The following is a 21,765-nucleotide window of genomic DNA, read 5'->3' as shown; positions in this document are numbered from 1 at the left end:
CACCATCAATCTCTGACAGTCTGCTGCTAAACTGGCATAAATATCTGCCCTTCACAACGTGCCAATTATTTCTGCAATGTCAGAGGATCTGTGAGGCTCAGAACGAGCGTTTGTGGCTTTCGTCTCTCCACTTAATGTCTCTACATTATGCTCGTGCCTCATATCAGGGACCTACAGAGTACTCTATAGTGCATATGAAGGCTCAGGCAGATGCCCCTTTGGCCTCTTCAACTGAAGGGCCATTCTGGAGCAAATAAAGGCATAATTATTATTGATTTATTCCTGGAACTTTTATTGTGATAGGAAATCTGCCAGCTCAAAGGAGGATGGTCTCACTGTCCAAAGTAGCGCTCACTTGCAATGAATATAAATTAAGTCTCTATACATGTTAGTTAATCTATTCTGATTATGTGGGTGATTTACTAAGCAGTCATAGTTATTTTTAATCTAACCTAAGACCACAGTTTCTCTGTGTTGCCACTTTATTCTTGTTAAGTCCTCATTAGAAAGGTAATTAGCACAGAGGACACAATGTGGCAGCAGCACTGCTGTTTTATTTGTGGTCAGTGTGCCGTAGCAGCTACCCTTGAACCCTTGTGCCCGGATATCTAGTGTTGTTAATAAGCTCTGAAAACTTCCCAAAATCCTATTAGTTTTGTTTCCAGGGCTAATATTGTTAATTAACTGCGCTCATAGTTGCTGAAACATTTTAACGGATCAATAGTTGACTGGTTCGCTAAAGTTAATGCAACTTTAGTGATGAAGTTTATGATTGGATGCACATTGCTAAAGTTATTGTGTTCTCTCAGGAGGAAATAAAGTAGAAAGAAAAGCTGTGGAAGAAAAAAAAAAGACCAATAACTTATTCAGCAAATGTTTTACCATAAAACTTACTCTGTTTGTCCTCTCAGTGTTTTAACTTGGCATGTCTAAAGACTCTAAAACTGGCATTGAGGTTGATCTATTTAGTGTTTGCTGCCGTGGTAATTTCTGTAAATGAAAATCAAACAACAGGAGACCAACAACAGACGACAGGAGAGAGTTTTTCTTGGTTTTATAACACCTGCATGTGGTCATGCCAACCAGACACAAGATATGTTTTGGCTGAATGCGCACAGAAGCTTGCTGAAGTCTGCCTTCACTGCATAATGTGCACTTCCTCTTTTCTTTTTCATAACTTCTGACATGTTGCCCTTTGTGAATAGTTGTCAAAAATACAATAGATCTCTTGACCCTGTCCATATGGAAACTAAACCAAGTCTGTAAGTTACATGTACTGTGTTGTGCACTGAGTACTTTTTGTGCTGTGCAGGATATCATTCTGAAAAACTCCAGCCTTCTGGACATTCAATGCAGAAGTGTATCATATTAACATAATATAGTGTCACACATAACAGTCATTATAAAATCAAATCAAAATCATAAGAATTATGTATAGCCTCAAGTTCTACATTGAATCCAACTTGAGTTTGGGAGGATAAACTGTTCAGGTAACCTGTTTTCAGAGTCAATAACTGTACAACACGCCCATGTAAGGAAATAGGTTGAGTTGTCCTGCTTCATATCCCACTCTGGTCTCCACTCACGACTCCTGTATGTACTCTGAACTTCATATTTACTCAGTGCGCGATGACTCAGTGATATATGACCTTTACATACCCCAGCAGGGACGGCACAGTAAGTCTTCAAACTCTAGTGGGCTTGGAAGTGCGTTTGAAAGTCGGACACCTAAAACTTCTGCACTCAGTCGTGAGTCAGCTGTTCAGACGAAAAGTCCCACTTTGGTGGATTATCTGCATATATGGTGAGATTATGTAACCTCCTTATGAAATATAGAATTAACGGCCTTATTTCCGTCAACCTAAATTGAGATTAGATCTTTGTCACGATACTGAGACTCGTTTCAGGATATTTCCTAAGTTGATGAGAACATTTCAGGGTAATATCCAAACAAAATGAGTTCTCTGTTTTCATAGCACAGAGCAGCTTCCCAAGACATAGTCAGCCTGCTGCTATGGACGTTTCAGACTGCAGCGGCTACAACTACTACTATCCCTCTCACCACTGTCATCTCTCCCTCTATCCCTCTTTCCAACCTCAACACGGTCTCAGCAGATGTCTGTCTAACATGAGTCTGGTCCTGCTGGAGGTTTCTGCCTGTTAAAGGAAGTTTGTCCTTGCCACTGTAACTTGCTAAATGCTGCAAAGTGCTCTGCTCATGGTGGATTAAGATGAGATCAGACTGAGTCCTGTCTGTAAGATGGGACTGGATCTTATCCTGTCCTGAGGTTGGGTCTTAGTTATTAATATAACATGAAGTATGGTCTAGACCTGCTGATTTGGCACTTTATAAATAAAGATTGATTGATTGATATATGCCGTGGAAGTCTCCAAACTCGGTGAATGATGATGGGATGAGAGGAACTGATGACTAACGTTCCCTTCTTCACATCCTGGTGTTTCAGTGCCATAACTCTGCACTCCTCATTTTACCGACTGCCATCTTTGCTCTCTGTTCTTAACTAAATACTGTCTTTCACATAATCCACAATCTTTATTCCAAACTCTTTACAGAGTGTATAAACATTTTTGATGTCTAGCAGTTGCTTTGCTTTTGTTCCAATCAAACAAAGCATTGTTGATTTCAGAGATTCAGGCCCGAGTTGAAGATCTAATCAGTGAAATCTGCCAGTGAAGTGATTGGTTGAAACAAAGCCTCTGCAATCTCTCAGGCCTTGATGGCAAACGAATGAGAACCTCCTCTCCATACCAAAGACTTCACAAAGCTGTTTTTATTCTGCGCGGGTCGGCCATGCTGTCTGCTCCATATCCTCTGAATAGAGAAGACCAGCTACGTGCCAAAAGAGCGCCCATGTTTCCATCAGCGGTGTCCCTCCCCATCACAGCGGGCTTTCACACAGAGTTGGACACGCTGTCAGCAACAAGGAGCTCAAACCAGGCAGTGACGCTATCCTCAGTGTCAGCAGCCTACTGCCTGTCGACTGGGTTTCATGCTAAAGCTTTTTGAGATGAATATTTTAAATCCAGTGGAAAGTTTAAACGCCTTTAAGCCCTGGTTACAACATGACAGCTTATGAATATTTCTTATGATGCTCCCTGTCGAAGGGTGATGTAATAATAATACTTATGAAGAGGAGGGCAATATTTCTAAATAAGTTATCAATGCATAACAACGAGAGCAGAGGGGAAAGTCTAACCGAAAAGGGCGTCATTCACTAATTCTAGCAATCATTTGGATAATGTTGATCATACTTACAGGTCATTGAGTTTCAGTCCTCCTTAGATAACTTACAAAAATTATATAAGTCTAATAAAGGAATAAAAACACAACTTTTCACAACACTTAGCTACTTATTCAGTGCGAAGATAGATATATATTTCTCCACGTCTGTGCACTAAGCACAAACAGTGTTTTTTTCAAGCCTCGACACTTCACGTCCTTGTCAGTAACTTGTGTTTTTTCAAACTCTGATGGATATTCCTCCAAGGATTGAGTCTTTCAAATTCCTTTCCCCTTAAAGAGATAATACAGCCTTCAGTCCTCCACAGGCGTCCAGCTCTAATTCTACTGCAGTCAGTCCTGTTATTTTGAAGACTTCCTCACTCTTCTTGACTGTAAATAGTACTGCAGGGACTCACTGTTGGAGTCAGCCCTCAATCTTTGAGCACCCTCAAATATATGCAGCACAGACTTGCTAAAAGCAGTATGAAAAAAAAAAAAGGCTGTTAAAAAGTCTCGCTGAAGAATTGATGGGTGAAATATAAAAGCTGAGACTTTTTACTCCTTCAGAAGTGGGATTTGATCACTGAGTGAATCATGAGTGTGTGCCGTGCTGAGCCAAGAAGCCAAGTGAAAAGCACAGAGCAATGAAACTGATCATTTTTCATCAGGGTGTCCTTTAACAAGAAAGTCAACTTATCAACGATCAGAGGCAGCTTCAAGTTGGACTGAAATATGTCTGATTAAAATGACCCCTGATAACTTCTCCAAAGTCTTTCAATCCCCATTTTCACATTCTGCAAATCTTCCAGAAATAAACTGGCCCAGTGACTTCATACTAAACTTACAGAACAATGCATGCTTTAATTTTTGTTCTCACTTTTCACATGTTGAAATTAACTATGTCGCTGTCTTTCTATGCCAAAAAATGTCTTATTCTGCTCAAACTTTATTTAGAAATGTGTTAAAGCTGGTTTGGTGAACAAACAGAGATTATAAGTTTGGCAGGGTGTGCTGCCAAGTTCTGAGAAATATCAGCAGAGACACTGTTAGTGGTAAAATAAACATCAAATTCATGAGAAACAGCTCTTGTAGACATTCCTGCAGGTAGCATAAAAGCTGGTTCATCAAAACTTTAAGCATCTCTGGCATTCTGGTGTTACATACCCTGTAAAGTAAACAAGTATTAGTGGAGGCGATAGATGCATTGTTGATTTTTGTCTTTTGATGGGGTTTGAAGAAGCATATGTTTCAGCTTTATCCTTTGAAGCTTCCACGTCAAAGCTTGTAAGACAAAACATGTGTGTATTATATCTTATGGTTAGAAAACTATGCCTGAGTTGTGTAGCTGAATATTGAGTGACACTATTGTGGCAACACATGAAAACAACACAGCATCTGTCTTCATATTTAGATGTATGTGATGTGTTGCAGTACAATCCAAGGGAGTCTCATGCACTTAAACAAAGAAGAAGTAAACACTAATGAGCAAACTAACACAGACCTCTTGTGTAAAATAGGAAGAACTCTTCAAAGTTTAATTTCAAGTTGTGTGGTTGTGTCGTGCTGCGTTGCTCACAGTGCAAAACCATTTAAAACTGTCAGTGTTATGAGTTCATTTAGTTTGATTGGTTTTACAATTACTGAAAATGACACTTTTACTAACATTTTTAAAGAGAAACAATGAAAAAGTAATTCAAAAAAGGGAATTGGTTGTACAACCGCAATTCTTCAGAAGGCTAGAGTCTTTGTAAAGTTTTGATAAAACAAAAATTGATAGTTTGGAAACATTTCAACTTTGAAAAAGTATGAAGACAACATTTCAAATGTAGAGACTTCTGAGATATATTAGTTACCAATTCCATGGACACCTATGCATCCTCACACCATCATAGATGCTGCCTTTTGAACTGTGTGCTTATAAGTTAGCATTTCTCAGTAGTTATAACCTGCATTTGTGGACGCAGCAACCAACTGTGTTAAGAGACAGGCTTTAGACGTGATTTTGAGCCCATGCAGTGATTTCCACGAGTCATGTATGATTGTAATGCAGTTCCAACTGAAGCATTATGATTGCAGCCATCTGGGAATGATTTCTGACTTTGTACAGAGGTTTTTCCACATGCAATGAATCTTTGAATGATATAGATAGACTGTAGAATACACAATTATTTTGTGATTTTGCACTGAGGAGCATTATTTTTAAACTGTTGAAGTATCTGCTCACACAGTCTCTCAGAGTGGTGAACCTCTTCTCACCTTCTCTTCAAAGTGACTCAACTTGTCTGGAGGGTCCTTTTTACACGCAGTCATGTTACTAACCTGTTGCAAATTAACCTGATTAGATGGAAAGTGTTTGGCCAAGTGGTTTTTTTGTTTAGCATTACACAACTTTTTCAGAGTTCTGTTGTCCCTGTCCCAACTTTTTATTTTTCCCTTTCAATATTTGATGTTTTGTTTTTGCACTATTTTCAATTTAATATATAGGTTAAATAGTTTGAATCCATCCTATATAAGGTATTTAAAAAAGGAACTTTTGAGAAAGTATAATTGTAGATATCTTTAGTAATCAGAAAGAAGAGGAAACGTTTCTGCTTCTCTGCAGGTTTACATGCTTTGGCCAAGACTCAAAGCAGGGTTCTGGGGCATCTTAAGTTAGACCTGTTGTGTGCTGTAAGTGTTTCGGCATGTGCATGGGAAATCTATTTTGTGTAGTTCCAGTGCTGGATATGTGGTGAAACAGCCCTTCATGTTAATAGCTCTGCACTGAGGGAGCATTAGGTTGATATAAATGCAGATGGAGAAAAGAGAAAGAAATTGTTGTTTTTTAGTCTGATATCTGTTCTGCTTCCTCCTTGCCTACAGCAGTGAACAGACACTCTGACTTCCACAGCGCTGTAAATCATTAATTACATATTTGTGTTGCTTACAATTAAAGCAGGACTGACAGCCGGGGTCAAGGTCCAACAAACTGTAGGGCTGATCTCTTAAGAGATGCAAAAACCCTTAAACCTCAGGGCAGTTACATTTTGTATTTCCATCCTCTGTGAACCAATTACTCCACCGATTTCATACATTTGCTGTCTTCTGTTATGCCACTATTCCAACACCACAGGCTGTTTGGTCTACTGTCGCAGTAGCTTGCTCTTGTAAACAAATTGAATTTGTGTAACCTTGCTGACGGGTAGGAACTGCAGAGTCCAGGCTGGCTGGCGAGCCCGATGCTCTCGATGTTTGGAGCCCAGTGGAAACACAGTTATTACCAGCAGAAAGAGTGAACTCACCGCCTACAGTGGCAGCCAGCTTGTTTTGTTATATGGATGATGAAGTTGATGTATGGGCCCCTTGTATGCGCTGAACAGCCACAGTCTTTCTGCCAAGTGATGAATAGCACCAATACTTTGGGCTATTGGAAAAGACCGAGGCACACAAGATCTCATCTCTGTTCTTCTTTTCCATTTTCTCCTTTTCCATTTTTGGCACAACTCAAATAAATTGTATTGTTTTCCGTTTTGTTTTGTCCTTCTCGCCTTCCCTACTTGTCCCTCTATATATAGACTCCTTTTGTGCAACTTTTAATGAGCTAAAAAGGTATGCAAGGCTGCACAGGAAACCCTTGACAAAGCACTTTTGAAAGATTAAGGTTGACTAACGGCACAGTGGTGTCTGGTCGCCTTTGTCTCCCCCTCCTTTTCTTTCCCTGCATCTGTCCACCCGAGCAAGAGGCTGCGGGAATGAGCATTGCAATAGAGGCGAGATTAGAATCGGATGTGAATTGGCTTTGAGATTGGTTTGTAGGACTGAAAATGCCTGAAAATAGAAGATGGGGCTGGAAGCCGAGGGAAGACCGGGGGACGGATGAACAATGAGAGAGAAGGTCACAAATAAAACGCCGGTGTTCGATGATAATAGTGCTGCGAGGGGGTTGGAGAATAGAAATGATAGAGGGGAATTTGCTCTCATATTTGCATGGAAAAACTTAGTGATGCTTTAAGATTTTCTCCTCACCCCATCATTCTTTAGTCATGTAATTCTAAGTAATGTCATTTTTATCTCAGACTGCCCAGTGGCTGCTTTGAAAGCTAGCAGCTGCTTTGCGTTCTAGGTCGCCCATTAAGGCACTCAGGTTGTTATGCGCCTTTCATTTAACATTTCACGTCATTAGTCACCGCTAAATGAATTTAATAAGAAATTACCTTTTATAAAAGCCCCCACAACGTTTCTTCTCCCGCAGAAGGCGCTCACTAATCCCTCCCTGATGACTTATGATTATCTTCTGAGCCTGAAACCTGTGGACTACTCATGAGTGTCTAAGACGGCTTATCCATAAAACTTATATTGATGGATGATAATCTGATGTGTTACATTTTTAACTGTGTAACAGTACTTGTAGTTTGTTGACTGCACTCCATTTTCCAGTGTTTGGTATCAAATTATTTCCAAGCAGAGGGCTCTATCGATTATTTGTTGCACTAGGTGTCAGGGAGATGGTTTCCATAAAACTTTCATGCGGCCTGCTTTCCTCTTTGCCTCAATAGGAGTTAGTGTTTGGGTGTTAACTCTCACAAAGGGACTCTATTGATTCCTGCATTGATTCCTAACCCTGCTTTCCTCTTTTTCTCTCTCTCACAGTGGCAAACATTCTGTGGCGAGAAGAAGGTACGTCTAGACTGCTCCTGCCTCACTATAGCATTCATTAAACTGAGTTAATTGAATTTTTGTAATAGGGTTACTGAACTGTGATGAGAGGGATTAAATGATTTGATGCTTTCAAAGCAGATAGCAGTGTTGTAGGCTTATTTCTGTTGCAGATATCCACTCAGCAGTCCTCTAAGCTATTTTAAGGATGATATGCTCTTTCTCTCTCCAGGTCTTGGCATCGGCAACATGTTCTATGTGTTTTATGAAGATGGAATTAAAGTCATCCAGCCCGTGGCGTGTGAGATACAGCGACACATTAAGCCCAGCGAGAAGCTGCTGGCTTTGCAGGTGAGTTCTCAGGCACTGGAAACATTTAGCAGCTTATTATTTAACAGTGACTAATTCTTGAAGTGATTCATTGTATGCTGTGCTGAATCATTGAAGTCATCAGAGTGAGTTGAAGCTCTTAGGAGAAGCACTTAAACTCGACTGTAAGGACAGATCATACTTTGCTATTTTCAAAAGCATTTTCCCCGTGTTGAAAATATGTGTTTGAGTAGACGCTTCAGTGTTACTCGACATAAGGGAACATTGTGGATAACTTTAAAATGTTACAGTGCGATCATTTCATTTAGAAGATGCTTTTTGCTAAAGCGGTGTAGATCAGAGAGTAAGTACAACATGAGCAGAGATCTACACAAGAGGAGATAATATGACTACGTGGCTTTAACTGCTTCAAGTCCAGTAACAATGATTTCTAATATATTTAAACAAAGCTGCAGTTTCTGATTGATTTGTTCTGTGTGAACTGCATGTGCAAGTTCTCTTAACTCCATGAAGGTTTTAGTCTCTATAAGCTTATACAGTTGGTGTTATGGTTCACGGTGCAGCTCTCATCAACTCTGTGAGCCACTGTACTTGCCTGCTGTACACCAAGCAGCCAGAGAAAGAAACCTCTATATGTGCTGAACAATGTAGAACTTATAGATCCTAAAAGCAAGATCTCAGGAGTAAATCTCAAACAAAACAAAACAGAATTCAGAGAGAATATTATAGTAACATGATTCACTTTGATCCTCTGTCTGTTTTGGCTAATTCAGCAGCATTATATGAAGAATCTCTCTTCTCCAAACTACAGTGAGCCTCATCTCCAAGTCCTAAAAACTCTCATGTTGATATAACATTGTTTATTGTGTCCTCTAGCTTTCTTTTGCAGTTGTTTTGATGAATAGTACATGATCGGATGAAACAGAAACTTTAAAATGACTGTTCCAGCGTGTTGCAGTCCTTGCTATATCACAATATGTACATTATCCAGCCCAAAGCAATAAATACTAAAACATTCATGATGTAAATGTTGTCACAGTGAACTCCCGCGGGTAAATAGGAAAGTGTTTGTGTTCCTGAATTAAATAATGCAGTAATGTGTGACGCTTGTGATTTATTATTCTCCGGGCTTGACAAACAACACTTGACGCGTCCTGTTGGCTGACCTAGTAAGAGCTGCTCCAATCAATCATTAGGAGTCAATATAGTTTGTGCTGGGATTTGGCTGCAATTCTTATTCACATGCAGCCAAGCAGTTTCACTGCCGTGCTCAAGACAGGGATTTGCTGTCACACTTGTAAATTCAGGGGACACAGCCTCTAACGACACTGCCACCATCACCGATATGATTTGCACCCTGATTTTTTATGTCCTACCTGATGCACCTGCGTTATTAATAGTGATGTCATTCTCTCGTTCTGTTTGTGACGGATCTGAAAGGAAATATGGTTCAGCTCTGTCTCTGTTCTGTGTCAAATGACAACATAGATGTAATTCGCATGAAGTGCAGAAATGTTGGCATTATGTTTTAATACTATCCCACTGTATTTGTTAAGATTAATATTTTCTCACTAAAACACTGGAATAGTTTCATATTACAAATAAAAGAACAGATAAGTTCATTACTTCATATAATGTGATTTGAGTTGAAGTTAATTTCTTTTATTGACAGGACAAAAAGTACAATAGCGCTTTAATTTAAGAAGTTCTTGCTTCTTTGCTTCTCATTTTTTCCGATGTACTCGGAAAAAATTGAAAATATTGCTTAATCTCTCATTCTATTCAGAGGTTGGTGTTCAGGTCAAGTTACCATTTTTGAAATTTTAGATACATTTCTCCTTCCATATGAAATGATCTCATGTGGGTCTTTTTTTTTTTGCAGTAAAAGAAAGCTGGTCAAGACAACAAAATGATGCAATATGTTTCAGACTGTGAATAATGCAAAAAAACAAAGAAGTTTACATTCATTTTAATAAGAATATTAATATTTCAATGAAGGAGGAGTTCAGAAATCAATATTTGGTGGAACATCCCTGATTTTTGTTTACAGCTTTCAAGCATTTCAGCTTGCTCTCCATCCGTCTTTCACGTTGCTGTTGGGTGACGTTACATCACTCTTGACACAGACATTTAAAGCAGTTTGGTTTTATATGTTGTCAGGTGACCGGTAAGTTAGTGCTTCATTAAGTAGAGTGCCTGCGTTGAAATTCAACCGACAATAAACTAGAATATCTTTCATGTAGAGATTGTGTTTCCAACCTTCTATCATTCACGTCACCCATTTGTTTCAGAAGCAGAGTTTGAAGCTATATCGTTGGCGGCTGACATACTGAAATGCTTGAACTCAACTTAAATCCTTTCGCTCTAGTAATAAGCAAAGACATGGAGCTGAGGTGGGCTCTTTAGCCTCTTTTCTAACAGCTACAGGCTGCCCTCTGTCCGTCAAGTCAGCCATGTCTTTATTTAGGCAAAACTCGTAAGTATAATAATTACAAACATAATAAGTTATAAAAAAAAATAACTCCCCGTTCAGTGTGTGCCAAGAGAGAAATGAGCTATTCAGACCAAAATAGCTTTTTGAACCAGGCTGTAAACATGTTGATTTGTGCTGTGAACTGTGTGTGTGTGTCTGTGTGTGTCTGTGTGTGTGTGTGTGTGTGTGTGTGTGTGTGTGTGTGTGTGTGTGTGTGTGTGTGTGTGTGTGTGTGTGTGTGTGTGTGTGTGTGTGTGTGTGTGGTTTCCAGTGTTCCTGCAGCCAGCCTCAAGTGGACTCTCAATGAACTGCAGTTTTTAACACTTTTGCATTGGCTTCATATTTTAAGACCAGACGTTGTCCCTTGGTTTCTATGCATGTAGAGACTTTGATTTCAGGTTACATTTGGAGCTGTACCTCAGAGGGTTAGATTTAGTAAACATGAGATTATGGATTAATAAAGCAGTATGCATGCTTATAATAGTCATACATGCTCTTATGGTATTGCTATCTATGGAAAATAACACCCTGTGAACTCATGGCCATGTTACAGTGTTAAATCACTGTTTATTTCACTTCACTGTCAGACCACAGGCAGTGTGTGAGGTAAGTCTCACCTCTCAGAATGCCCTTTACACCCACCCTCCTCCTCCTCATATCACCGTTTACCACCCCGGCTCTCGGGCAGCAAAGCATTCAGAGCGTGTAGCCGATAGCATCCTGTTAGATTTACATGTGTTTCTGAATGGACGCTTTCCTCTGAGCTGCTTTTCATCTGGGAGCCATGTGCTTATTGGAAGGCTGTTACACATAAAGCGATGCCATGAATGCACAACAATCAGCTGAGCATTCCTCTGAGAGGTGTGTTTGTATTAGGATATCAATCACTGGGCGCGCTGTGATGCCAGTTCCACCACTGTCACATGGGGGATGGCGGTGTGAACACATGAGGCCACTTCCAGCATGTCACTCACATTTTTTCCATCACAGAGGAGCATGAATTGATTTGTTTGCAGTAATTGCAAAGCCAATCCATTATCTTTAACCACCATGTACTGTGTCTGGCTGTGACACAAAGTCAGGTAGTGTCTTTATTTTGGTTCTGGCTGCAGCAGAGAACAGTATGGAGCGGCTGTGATCTTTCACAATAGAGGCAATTGTAGAGATATACTTGAAATATACAATGTCTATAGGGTTTCTATTTTCTGAGGTGGAGGGGATCACAATACAGAGACATTTGCGTGTATATAAAAGATGATGAAACTGAAATTTGAAAAGCTCAACATATCCTTTGTAAACCCGAAGCAGTATATTTTCTTGCTGCTCTCACCTTAAGGGACTTTGGCACGTAATAATCAACAGCTCATTTGCGCTTTCACTTCATTTTTCACTTCACTTTCCATCACTGGAAGCAATTTCTGAGCTCTTAGAAGATCTGATGATCAACATGCAGGAAATATTTCTTATTGGATGCAAGAGGGAAATCAATTTGAACTTATTGAAAACATTAGAGTGGAAATCAGAAATGAGCTTCATGTATATGAGCTGAGTTATCTTAATGTCTAGTGAATCAGTGTATGGAAATAGGATGTTATTTGAATCTACTCATCTACATCTTGAAAAGTTTGTAGCAGTCTGGTGTGAGAGTTTAGAAAAACACCTGGAGGAATAGAAGTGTGCGTTTCTGTTTTCTTGTAAACTTCCTTTATTTGACACTTTTTGGATGTTGCCTATTCACCGCGTTCTGCTGTTTTGGGCTCCACAGACGCCCGATGATTTGTCACAAATATATTAGCACTACAAATCACTCAGTGGCTTAACTAGGGAGTATCAGAATCCTCATGTTTCTCCACACAGCTCTTTAAATGTCACTGTCAACATTCACAAGTGAGGTGAAGAAATCCCTTTAAAATTTATTTTGCAGTAGTATATTTTTACAGCTTCTTTTCAAGAGATACAGTACAGCATTGTGCTGCAGTGTCTCTGGCCTGGTTCCAGGGCTGCAAAACATTGTATTCAGTAAGGGTTTTATTGAATCCATGAAAAATGTATACTGCTCTGTGTCTGGAGGATGTAGGCATTTCCATAACGAAAGGAAAAACATATCTGCAGTCTTAAGAAGCTGTCAGCCGCTACATAAATCGTATACATGCAATGCAACCCACACCTATATGGACATATGCAACACTCATAAACATTGGAAGGATTACAGCCGCCTCCATTCACACCCTCTGCTGGGCATCAAATGTTCGATTTCTCACCTCTTAAAGGTGCAATAAGTGGGATATTTACAGCCCTGTAGCACAAAGTGACCTCAGAGTGGGTCTGCAGGGGTCTCGCAGGGTTCAACTGTGATGACTCAATGATTACAGCAGCGGGTGGAGGCATATCTGGCTTTAAAAAACAACCTGCTCAGGATCACAACAGTAGACAGATGGTGCTACAACTGGACGACACATGTAACAGCTTCAAAGGATTCAAAACTAAGGAGCCAAGATAGGCAAAGCGGTGTCAGGATTTTAAAACTCTACATCATAAAAAAACCTTTTCACAAGATATATCGTCGCATGTCTGTTATAATTAACCCTCTTCTTCACGGATAAAATACAAGGGGACAGGAGGAGTCGGGGGCCGAACTAAAGATGAGATAAATTGTGTCAGTGATGCTGCACCTCCCCCTCATTCTAGATAGAGTTCACTGAAGTTCATACATTACCAAAATGCTCCTTTAGCTGAGAGAAGTTGGCCTGTGGGAAGGCACCTGTCATGTGCTGGCTCTGCGGTTGTAAATATGGGAGAAAGAGCTCATCCTGCCATGCCGAAGCCCTTCATTCATCCTTTACCGGCCAGCAGCTCCCTAAATCGTCCCACAGAGCCTGGAACAGATGACTGGACAGAGCCTGGAGGTTTGGAGGGGGCAAAGAGGAGGAGAGCTCAAGAGACAGAAGGCTAGTGGAAGTGTCTGTTGGCCAAAGAGGGAGGGAAGCCAGAATGGAAGTGGAGCAGCCACACATCGTCTGCAGTGCTTTGTTGTGTGGATTATGTGGGGACAAATAGGAGCGATTACAGAGATTTTTCAGGACCTTGCAAAGCTTATTTATCTCACAGAGTTGCCAAGATAACGACTCACATCAGCATAGGTGATAAGACCGCAAGTAGTGAACAACACAGACTAGCGACTGAGTGGAGATAATTGTTTTTTAATGAGACATTTTTCCCTGTGATATGAAAAACAATTAGTTAACGGTGAGTGTGTGTTTGTTTTTCTCTCTTTGTGTTCCAGGAGGAGGTTTGCCCCACCTCACCAGGCGAGGAGGTTCAGAGGTGTGTGTGGTCATCGGCCGTCAACGTCAAGGACAAGTTTATTTATGTGACACAGCCAACCTTGGACAGAGTGCTCATAGTTGACATCCAGTCACAGAAGGCTGTCCAGGTAATGTTCATTCACCAGGTTCATTTGTAGTTTGTCAGCAGCACATCAACACTGTGACATGTGATAGGTGTTCACATGTTACACAGAACAAGGGACAGATAAATGATCTAACAGGGTTTTTTCTCACAGGTCCAAAAATCTTCCACCCATCTTCAGGTTACAAAAGGAGGGAGAGAGCTTTCCTCCTGCTCTTTGTCTTATGTTGTCAAACTGTTGAACCCAAAAAGCCCAAATGTTCCCACATTGATTGAACACAAAAGTTTTCACAAAACCCTTCGATAAATCATTTCGCCACATGGGTATTTTCTGTGATCGATTCTACTGAATGAAGGACACATTTTTTCATCAAATTGTCCCCTCCGACTCGGGATTCTGTTTCATACAACACATCGTCCTTCATCCAGAAACTCAATTATTTCAGAGCACTGAAGCTCCCCACTTTCACCCAAAACTGCATGTGAACTTTCAACAGAGTTTTCTGGAAACATCTGGCGCAAAGCGACCTAAAATATTCGACTTCAGTAATAATTTAGTTGGATTTTTACACACGAGTGTGTGTGCTGTAGTGTGCAGACACTGGCCAAAGTATCCTCTCTCCACATCTGGGAGGTCCAGATGAAGGCAGGAGGCCATGTGCAAGACATGTTTGAGAGGTGGTTGGCTCGGAATGAGGCCAGTAATGTAAACAATGATGCAAATTCAAATTATATCATAATACCTGCTGTCTGCAGCTTATCAGAGACTCTTTCACACACTCACAGCCAGCCTGTCAGCTTTGTTCAGACTCCAACTCAATCAGATTTGTTTCTCAATCAGATCCTTAAAACAGATCGTCTGCACTCATTGCAAGTAATCAGATCAGATTTCTGTCCAGAGGCGTCTCCAATCTTATCTGCATTGACTGCTGGGATATAAAAAATAGACATTCATAACTATAAACACAGTTGAGATTTCTCTTGAACCCAAAGACATTAGAAATGGCGTTCTGTCATTGTCTTAGTTGCAGGTCTTATTACGAGAGCAGCCAGAGTGTCCAGACTGAGGCACATCTGTACAAATCTGATTAGCATCACATTTTGAACCACCTCCAGCCGTGGCGTGGGTCCCACTGGCTACGATCATATTTCATGAGATTTAAAAAATCAATCTAAAAACAATTTGGAAAATAGATTTGGCCAACCAGTCTGGACTGACCTTAGTCATATTCCAAAATTTTACCAAGCTTTTAAGTAATGAAGACATAATATTACATTCATAGAATATCTGTCATTTATATTGTAAGTCAGTGTTCTTTGAATGTATGTATCTAAAGTCCTTAAAAATCAGTCTAAAGGGAAGATGTGACGGCAGAAAATCAGACCATCCTTAGCCTGTTCATCATCAATGATACTACAACTAAATATAAAGGCTTCATATAAAAACCTGCTGCACACTGAACAACAGCTTTCAGAGGTCACAGAGTCTTCCCGATGTCAGAAGGGGGATTAATCTTCTTTATCTTTGAAGATGTTTTAATATGTACTAAATCACTACATTTCAACCTGCTGGTCTTCATCTGGCGATAGCTTTTTGAAGATGGGGATCACAGCACTGTATAAGATTGTGCACACCAATAGGCCGATGAACCCCATGATGGCAGGTAAACATTTAATACACCTCATAGTGGAAAATGTTCATAAAAACATCATTACAACATTCAGATTCAACCACAGAATATAGAAGTACTCAGGAATAATACTACTATAAACATTATTTAAGTATAAATTAATACAAATCATATTTCAAAACAACATCAAAAGATACATTCAATATATATAATATATTAAACTAATCCGTGTAATATGGATCAGGAGAATAAATCAGTGCAGAGAAAGTACACCTGTAGTGTTAATTCAATTTAGATATTTTTTTCACTTTCCTCCTGTCTTATTAAATCAAGCAAGTTATAAATGTAATTCGTTTTAATTGAATTAAAAGAAAATGTAGAACATTTGTATTCATAAAAATTAGAGGAAACTTTTTGCTTTATAATCTTGATGAAGACCTTTAGAGGTCAATGTCAGGAGAGTGAAAATATAAAGTATTTGAATGTATCTTTTGATGCTGAGGTTTTAAAATCTATTGTATACAGTGTTATAATGCCAGTGTGTGTTTTCCCCCTGAGTGTTTTACCTATATATTCTCTGGTTGTATCTAAATATTGTAGTGATGTTTTGGACATTGTTCACATTTGAGATAATTTCATGATTGAACGCACTCATCATGGTGCTTATCAGCCTATTGGTGTACAAAGTCTTTTCATATGGTGGTAAGGCTCCATTCTCAAAAAGCTATCTTCTGACTAAGGTCAGGTGATGGAGCCACACCCAGGGGATGTAGAGATTTGATAAACTGCTTGTTGCAATGAGTAAGGTATACACACACATCACCTAGGAGCATAACCCCGTACTTTTTAAATATTACCATGTTTCTGTTAACAAAGTCCAATCAAAGTCCCTGTGCTTCACCTGTTTAACAAGTAGAATTAACAGCTCTCATTGATGAGGAGTGAGTTAAGCCATCAAACAAGACTGACAAAGAGGTGACATGTCTCTTGAAGACAGATTGACTGCTCATCGTGTCACATTCCTGTCAGCAAAACATCCCAGAGAAAACTTAATGAACGTAACGTCAATAATAGAAGTTTATCAACATCCAGCAGCTCTTACTCAGGACTTCAGTGTTTGATCACGTAGCTTGAGAAAAATAAGATGTCAGAGGAAGAAGTGGACACAGCGTCCTCCTATTATTCTAATGTGTCAGACACATTTAATCAACATTTCCTGACTTGTGATGCTCATCTCATTTTCAGTTTGAAGCTACAGGATGTGAAAATTAATCAGGCTGTCACTCAAAACTCTTTCTCCTTGGCCACTGAAAGCTGGGTGTACATCTCAATTAATTTCTACACTTTTATTCTCTCGCAAATGTTGAGAATTAAACCTTAATCAGTGTCTGTCTCACTCGTCTGAAGCCTCTGCGGTGTTTCTCCTCGGCTCTCTTCACTCACGCCGTCTCAAAAACGCTGCTCATTCAGCTTTCAGATGAGTTTTCTCACCTTCAGCTCATCTGCTCACCCCTGACCCAGCCTGTTTCATACATACTGCAGCAGTCAAGACCTACACTTAACCGCCACATTGATGTGTTGACCGAATAACCCCGGGACCCACCTCTTCATGGAAGCTGTAACCTGGCAACCTTTCACAGATATTGTAACATCACAACCAACCCCTGCCGTTTCCCTCACAGATAGTGAAACAGGCAATCCCTCAAACACTCTCTGCCTTCGCAGGACCATTTATTTTCCAGAGGGATCTTTATTTTTGCGAGGCAGGCTCAGGAAGCAGCACATTTCCTACGTGACAGCGCTCAGCACATTTCTAGTGAGCTGCGTCGAGTTAAATCACCGGTGTCAGTGGGTTTCTGGGTGTGTCAGGTTAATCCAAGATCCCTGCAGATGTTTTTGACACAGCGATGGCTGTTTACAGCTCGTGAGCCTCTCAGGGACCTGCCAGTAAGCAGGTTGGTGTCCCAGAGACTGTCACAAGCTCATTATTCAGCCGCCTGGAGGTTTAGCTTCATTGCATTATATTAGCAGTTGTTAATTAACCACCTGAACCTGTCTCTCTTCTTGAATAGTAAAAGAGACACGAGCTCTGGTTTTTAGGTTCCCTGCTCTCCATATTCTTATTGAATCATTAATATGATTGACGTCCGTGAAGTTAGAATAATAAGGGAGCTGCAGTTTGAAATTTGTAACCCAATTAAATACTCGCTGAAGACTTTTTAATGAGCAGATTGTATTTTGCTTGTTAAAACCAATTAATCACAAAGTAAACACCAATAAATGTTTGAAGCTGCTGTAATGTTTCCTTGCTTGATCTCCGGCAGATCCACAGTCAGCGCTGGATTTATGTGCGCATATTGAATGAGGATCTTCATAATCTTCCTCAGCGAGAAGGAAGTTGTTAGTCAAGAGAAAAAGAACAACATGAACACCTGTTTCCTCAGATGACTACATGCTCAGAGATTAGTTAGGATTCAACAGATATTCCCATCTTATTTGCAGTAAAACCTCTCAGGAGCTGTTTGTGCTCTCAGTGAAACAATATATATTTTGCCAAAGTAAACAACGCTATTAGGGCTCCAAAGCACAGCAAATAAGCTGAGAGGAAGCTGCAGTCAGAAAGGATTGTGGTAAGACGCAGTTGCAATAATTTCCTGGAGAAAGATGATTGCTTTTTCTTGCTGATGTTAAAGGTGTAGCTGCTGCACGCATTCCTCTCCCCGGTGCTTTCTCTATTCCCTTTGAGCTGCCTGTCTGTGTCCTCTCAGGTGGACATAATGCATGAGGAGCGCTTTTCTGTCACACGCGCCTCATCTATTGTTCTCACTAGGAATAATGCTGTGGTGTTTCAAAGAATGGATAAAAACTGAGAGCAATTACCTCAGTGTGGTAAAGCAATTGTATCTGTCACCACTTGATTTGAAATGCAGCTCGACACCAAATACACCTTGCACATGAAAAAAAAGCACACCTCCAATCGGCCTCGTTAAGGGAACACTTGCTCCTGTCAACGGAGGACGCATTAGTCTGCAGGAAAACTTTCCAAAAGCATTACCTCTGCACATCAAAAAGGGATCTCTTCAAAAGCAAAGTTGAGTGCCTTGAATTGTTATTCTGTGGCCCAGCGGTCTTCAGAAACTAAGTTTGGTTTGTGTGTTTCCCCCTCCAGACGGTCAACACGGACCCTTATCCTGTGAAGCTTCACTATGATAAATCGCATGACCAGGTGTGGCTGCTCAGTTGGGGAGACATGGAGAAAAACTTCCCCACTCTCCAGGTAAATCCACAGTTCATTGTTTATTACCCTCTAATGTTATTTATTCCTCTGCAGAGTTTGATTTGCTTTGAAATGGTAGAGAAGCAGGAAATGAGACTTTCTGTGAGGCGTTGGGATTTCCAGAGGGGTGCATGTGTTTGTGTAGCAAAAGTACTTGAGGCTGGTTAAAAGATAAGTGTTTTTACAGCAGTATCTATAGGCAGACATAAAAAACAATTATTGTCCCATGTGTTAAAAGGAGAGAAATAGAACTACTGTGCTGCAGCTACCTTAGAGAGAGCTCTTAATACTTTATATAAAGGAAGGGTGTTTGTCATTTGAACAGACATGCTTCTACAGTGGCCTTGAGCAGACAAACCAAACATCTGCTCTCCAGCTTCCCTTTCTACTTTTATGTTTCTTACCATTCTACTTTGACAGGGAGGGTAAGATTAAGTGGTTGTTAGATTTTTGCAGTCTTATTTGATAGATGTAACAAAATTAAAGTCACACAGATCTTTTAATTTCTGCTCAAGATATAAACTGTGTCAGAATGTGAGAGATTTCTGGACAATGCGCATTACATGATACCTCACTCCACTCAAATGTCTTTAAATGTCTAGTTCTGCTTAACTAAAAGTTCAAATCTCAAAATGTAATCATTTTTGAAAGCTTTCATTAAAGCTGCAAATGTTTAGTCACTTCATGCGATGTGAATAATACCCTGCACAACACAAAACAACACCTGAGTAGATGTATGTTTTTTCAACATTGTTAAGTGCTGTGTGAGTCTCAGAGACACTTGTGTTAGTTTCCTATTGACATGAGTGAAGAGTCTATTTTTTTAAGGTGAGACACACAGAGAGAATATGTCAGAGAAGAAGGGATTAACTGCTCTCAGGTGTGAGTGTAAGTTTGGTGACTGTGTATGAAAGGCAAATTCAAGAAAGCTTCAGTGTGCATTCATCCAGAGCACAGTGGTGCTTGGTTGCTATGGCCACTTCCATTTAAAATATTATTGAACCTGAAAATAACAGCCTCTGTTTGTCTGTTCTAGTGTGTAGCAGAAATTACACTTTACAATTGTAATAGACAAACACACTGATTGGTTATCAGAATATTGACTTATTGTTATTGGTACTACTACTACAAATAATACAAATAATAATGATCATATTATTATTATCATCATCATCATCATTCTTGTTATTGTTATTGTTATTGTTATTGTTATTGTTATTATTATTATTATTATTATTATTATTATTATTATTATTATTATTAGTATTATTATTATTATTATTATTATTATTATTATTATTATTATTAATAATAATAATAATAATAATAATAGTAATAGTAATGGCAATAATAGCAATACTACCACTACTACTAATAATAATATCCATCATCATAATTATAATTATTATAATAATAACAAATAACAATAATATTACTGTTACAAAACATAAATATTATTTATCTTATTTTTCATAATCATTGATGTTTTAACTATTATTATTAGTTGTAGTATTACTAGTGGTAGCAGTTGTAGTATTATAATCATCATTAATATCATAATTATTGTTGTTGTTATTGTTGTTATGATTAGAAGTAGTAGTAGAAGCAGCAGTAGTAGTTGTATTATTAGTATTGATATCAGTTATTATCATTGTGATTATTATTATAATTCTTGTAATTTTCATAACAAAATACACAATAAGCTTAATTGTTTTCGTTGTCTGTAATTTCAACTCATGTATCATAAATAATGTGTTGAACAAAGTCAATCCTCACTGATCAAATACATCCTTACTAAGTTTACTCCACTTACAACAGATTATCTTATGCAGATGTTTTTCACTGCTGCACATATTGTAAATACACTTTTAATCACCGTCAGAGAGGCATTACAACTCACTAAATGAGAATTCAACATGTATGGCATCAATGTGGCATTAATCACAGCAGCCTCTCGTGGGTTAGCAGTTGTTGTTTGTTAAACTTGCCTAATGACAGGCCATTAAAACTCAGTTACTGCATGGTGGATATTTTGACACATTTTCTATTATTTTGGCTCAAACCTTCATTGAATATTAACATAAGTGGCTGACTCTGAACCTTTTCAGTCAGGAGAATTTTACAAGAAAATGTTGATTCATTTTTTATCTTTATTTTATTGCTTGGGTTGTAATCATTGAACTTTTTCCTTTCTCAGCTATCTCAAATATTTATTCATTGTCAGAAAAAAGGCAAAGTGTACAGCCCAATATATGAAAGACAAATTGATATGACAAAGTATTTTTAAGGCCATGACATTGAAAACTTTGAAATAAAAGTGACAGAGAAGAAGATACATTTAAAATAGAATCCCAGGAAGAATAGTTGTGACTGAAGAATAACTGATGTGGATCCTAAATGAATAATAAATACAGGTAAATAAAGAGGACCTAATATTGTGATGGAAAATGTATTGGTCCACCTCTTGTCACAGAACATTACAAAGTTTTAGTAACTCATTTGGACACTTTTTGATAAGACACCATGCAGTGCACAACCAACACCAAACAAACACTTATTTACTACAATGTATGCTACACTGAAACACATTTGAAAGCAAAGCTAGGAATAGAACCAAAACATGCAATAAAATGGTTGTTATCTCCAAAAAGTATCTGCTGTCTCCTTGTTTCCTCCGAGAATCATCTACATTCAGCTCCAGGTGATTTTCCTCGCTTGAATATCCTGCCTGTCATCGCCTGCACTGAAACTCATAAAGCAGAGTTTG

At 39.1% G+C, this 21,765-nt stretch overlaps 1 protein-coding gene across 4 annotated transcripts in view; it reads left to right on the top strand.

The window, feature by feature from the left end:
* The window catches only part of fstl5 (follistatin-like 5), a 222,882-nt gene that overhangs the window by 184,250 nt on the left and 16,867 nt on the right, over window positions 1–21,765 (top strand). For all 4 annotated transcript variants that reach the window (XM_034689156.1, XM_034689155.1, XM_034689157.1 and 1 more), the window contains exons 11-14: window positions 7,874–7,900; window positions 8,112–8,230; window positions 13,966–14,115; window positions 18,891–18,998. In XM_034689156.1, coding sequence (XP_034545047.1) covers window positions 7,874–7,900; window positions 8,112–8,230; window positions 13,966–14,115; window positions 18,891–18,998 — 404 coding nt within the window. The remainder of the gene's footprint in view (window positions 1–7,873; window positions 7,901–8,111; window positions 8,231–13,965; window positions 14,116–18,890; window positions 18,999–21,765) is intronic.

The sequence above is a fragment of the Notolabrus celidotus genome, chromosome 8 (genome assembly GCF_009762535.1).
Source record: "Notolabrus celidotus isolate fNotCel1 chromosome 8, fNotCel1.pri, whole genome shotgun sequence".
Classification (NCBI taxonomy): Eukaryota; Metazoa; Chordata; class Actinopteri; order Labriformes; family Labridae; genus Notolabrus; species Notolabrus celidotus.
This window is presented reverse-complemented; position numbering and strand designations above follow the sequence as displayed.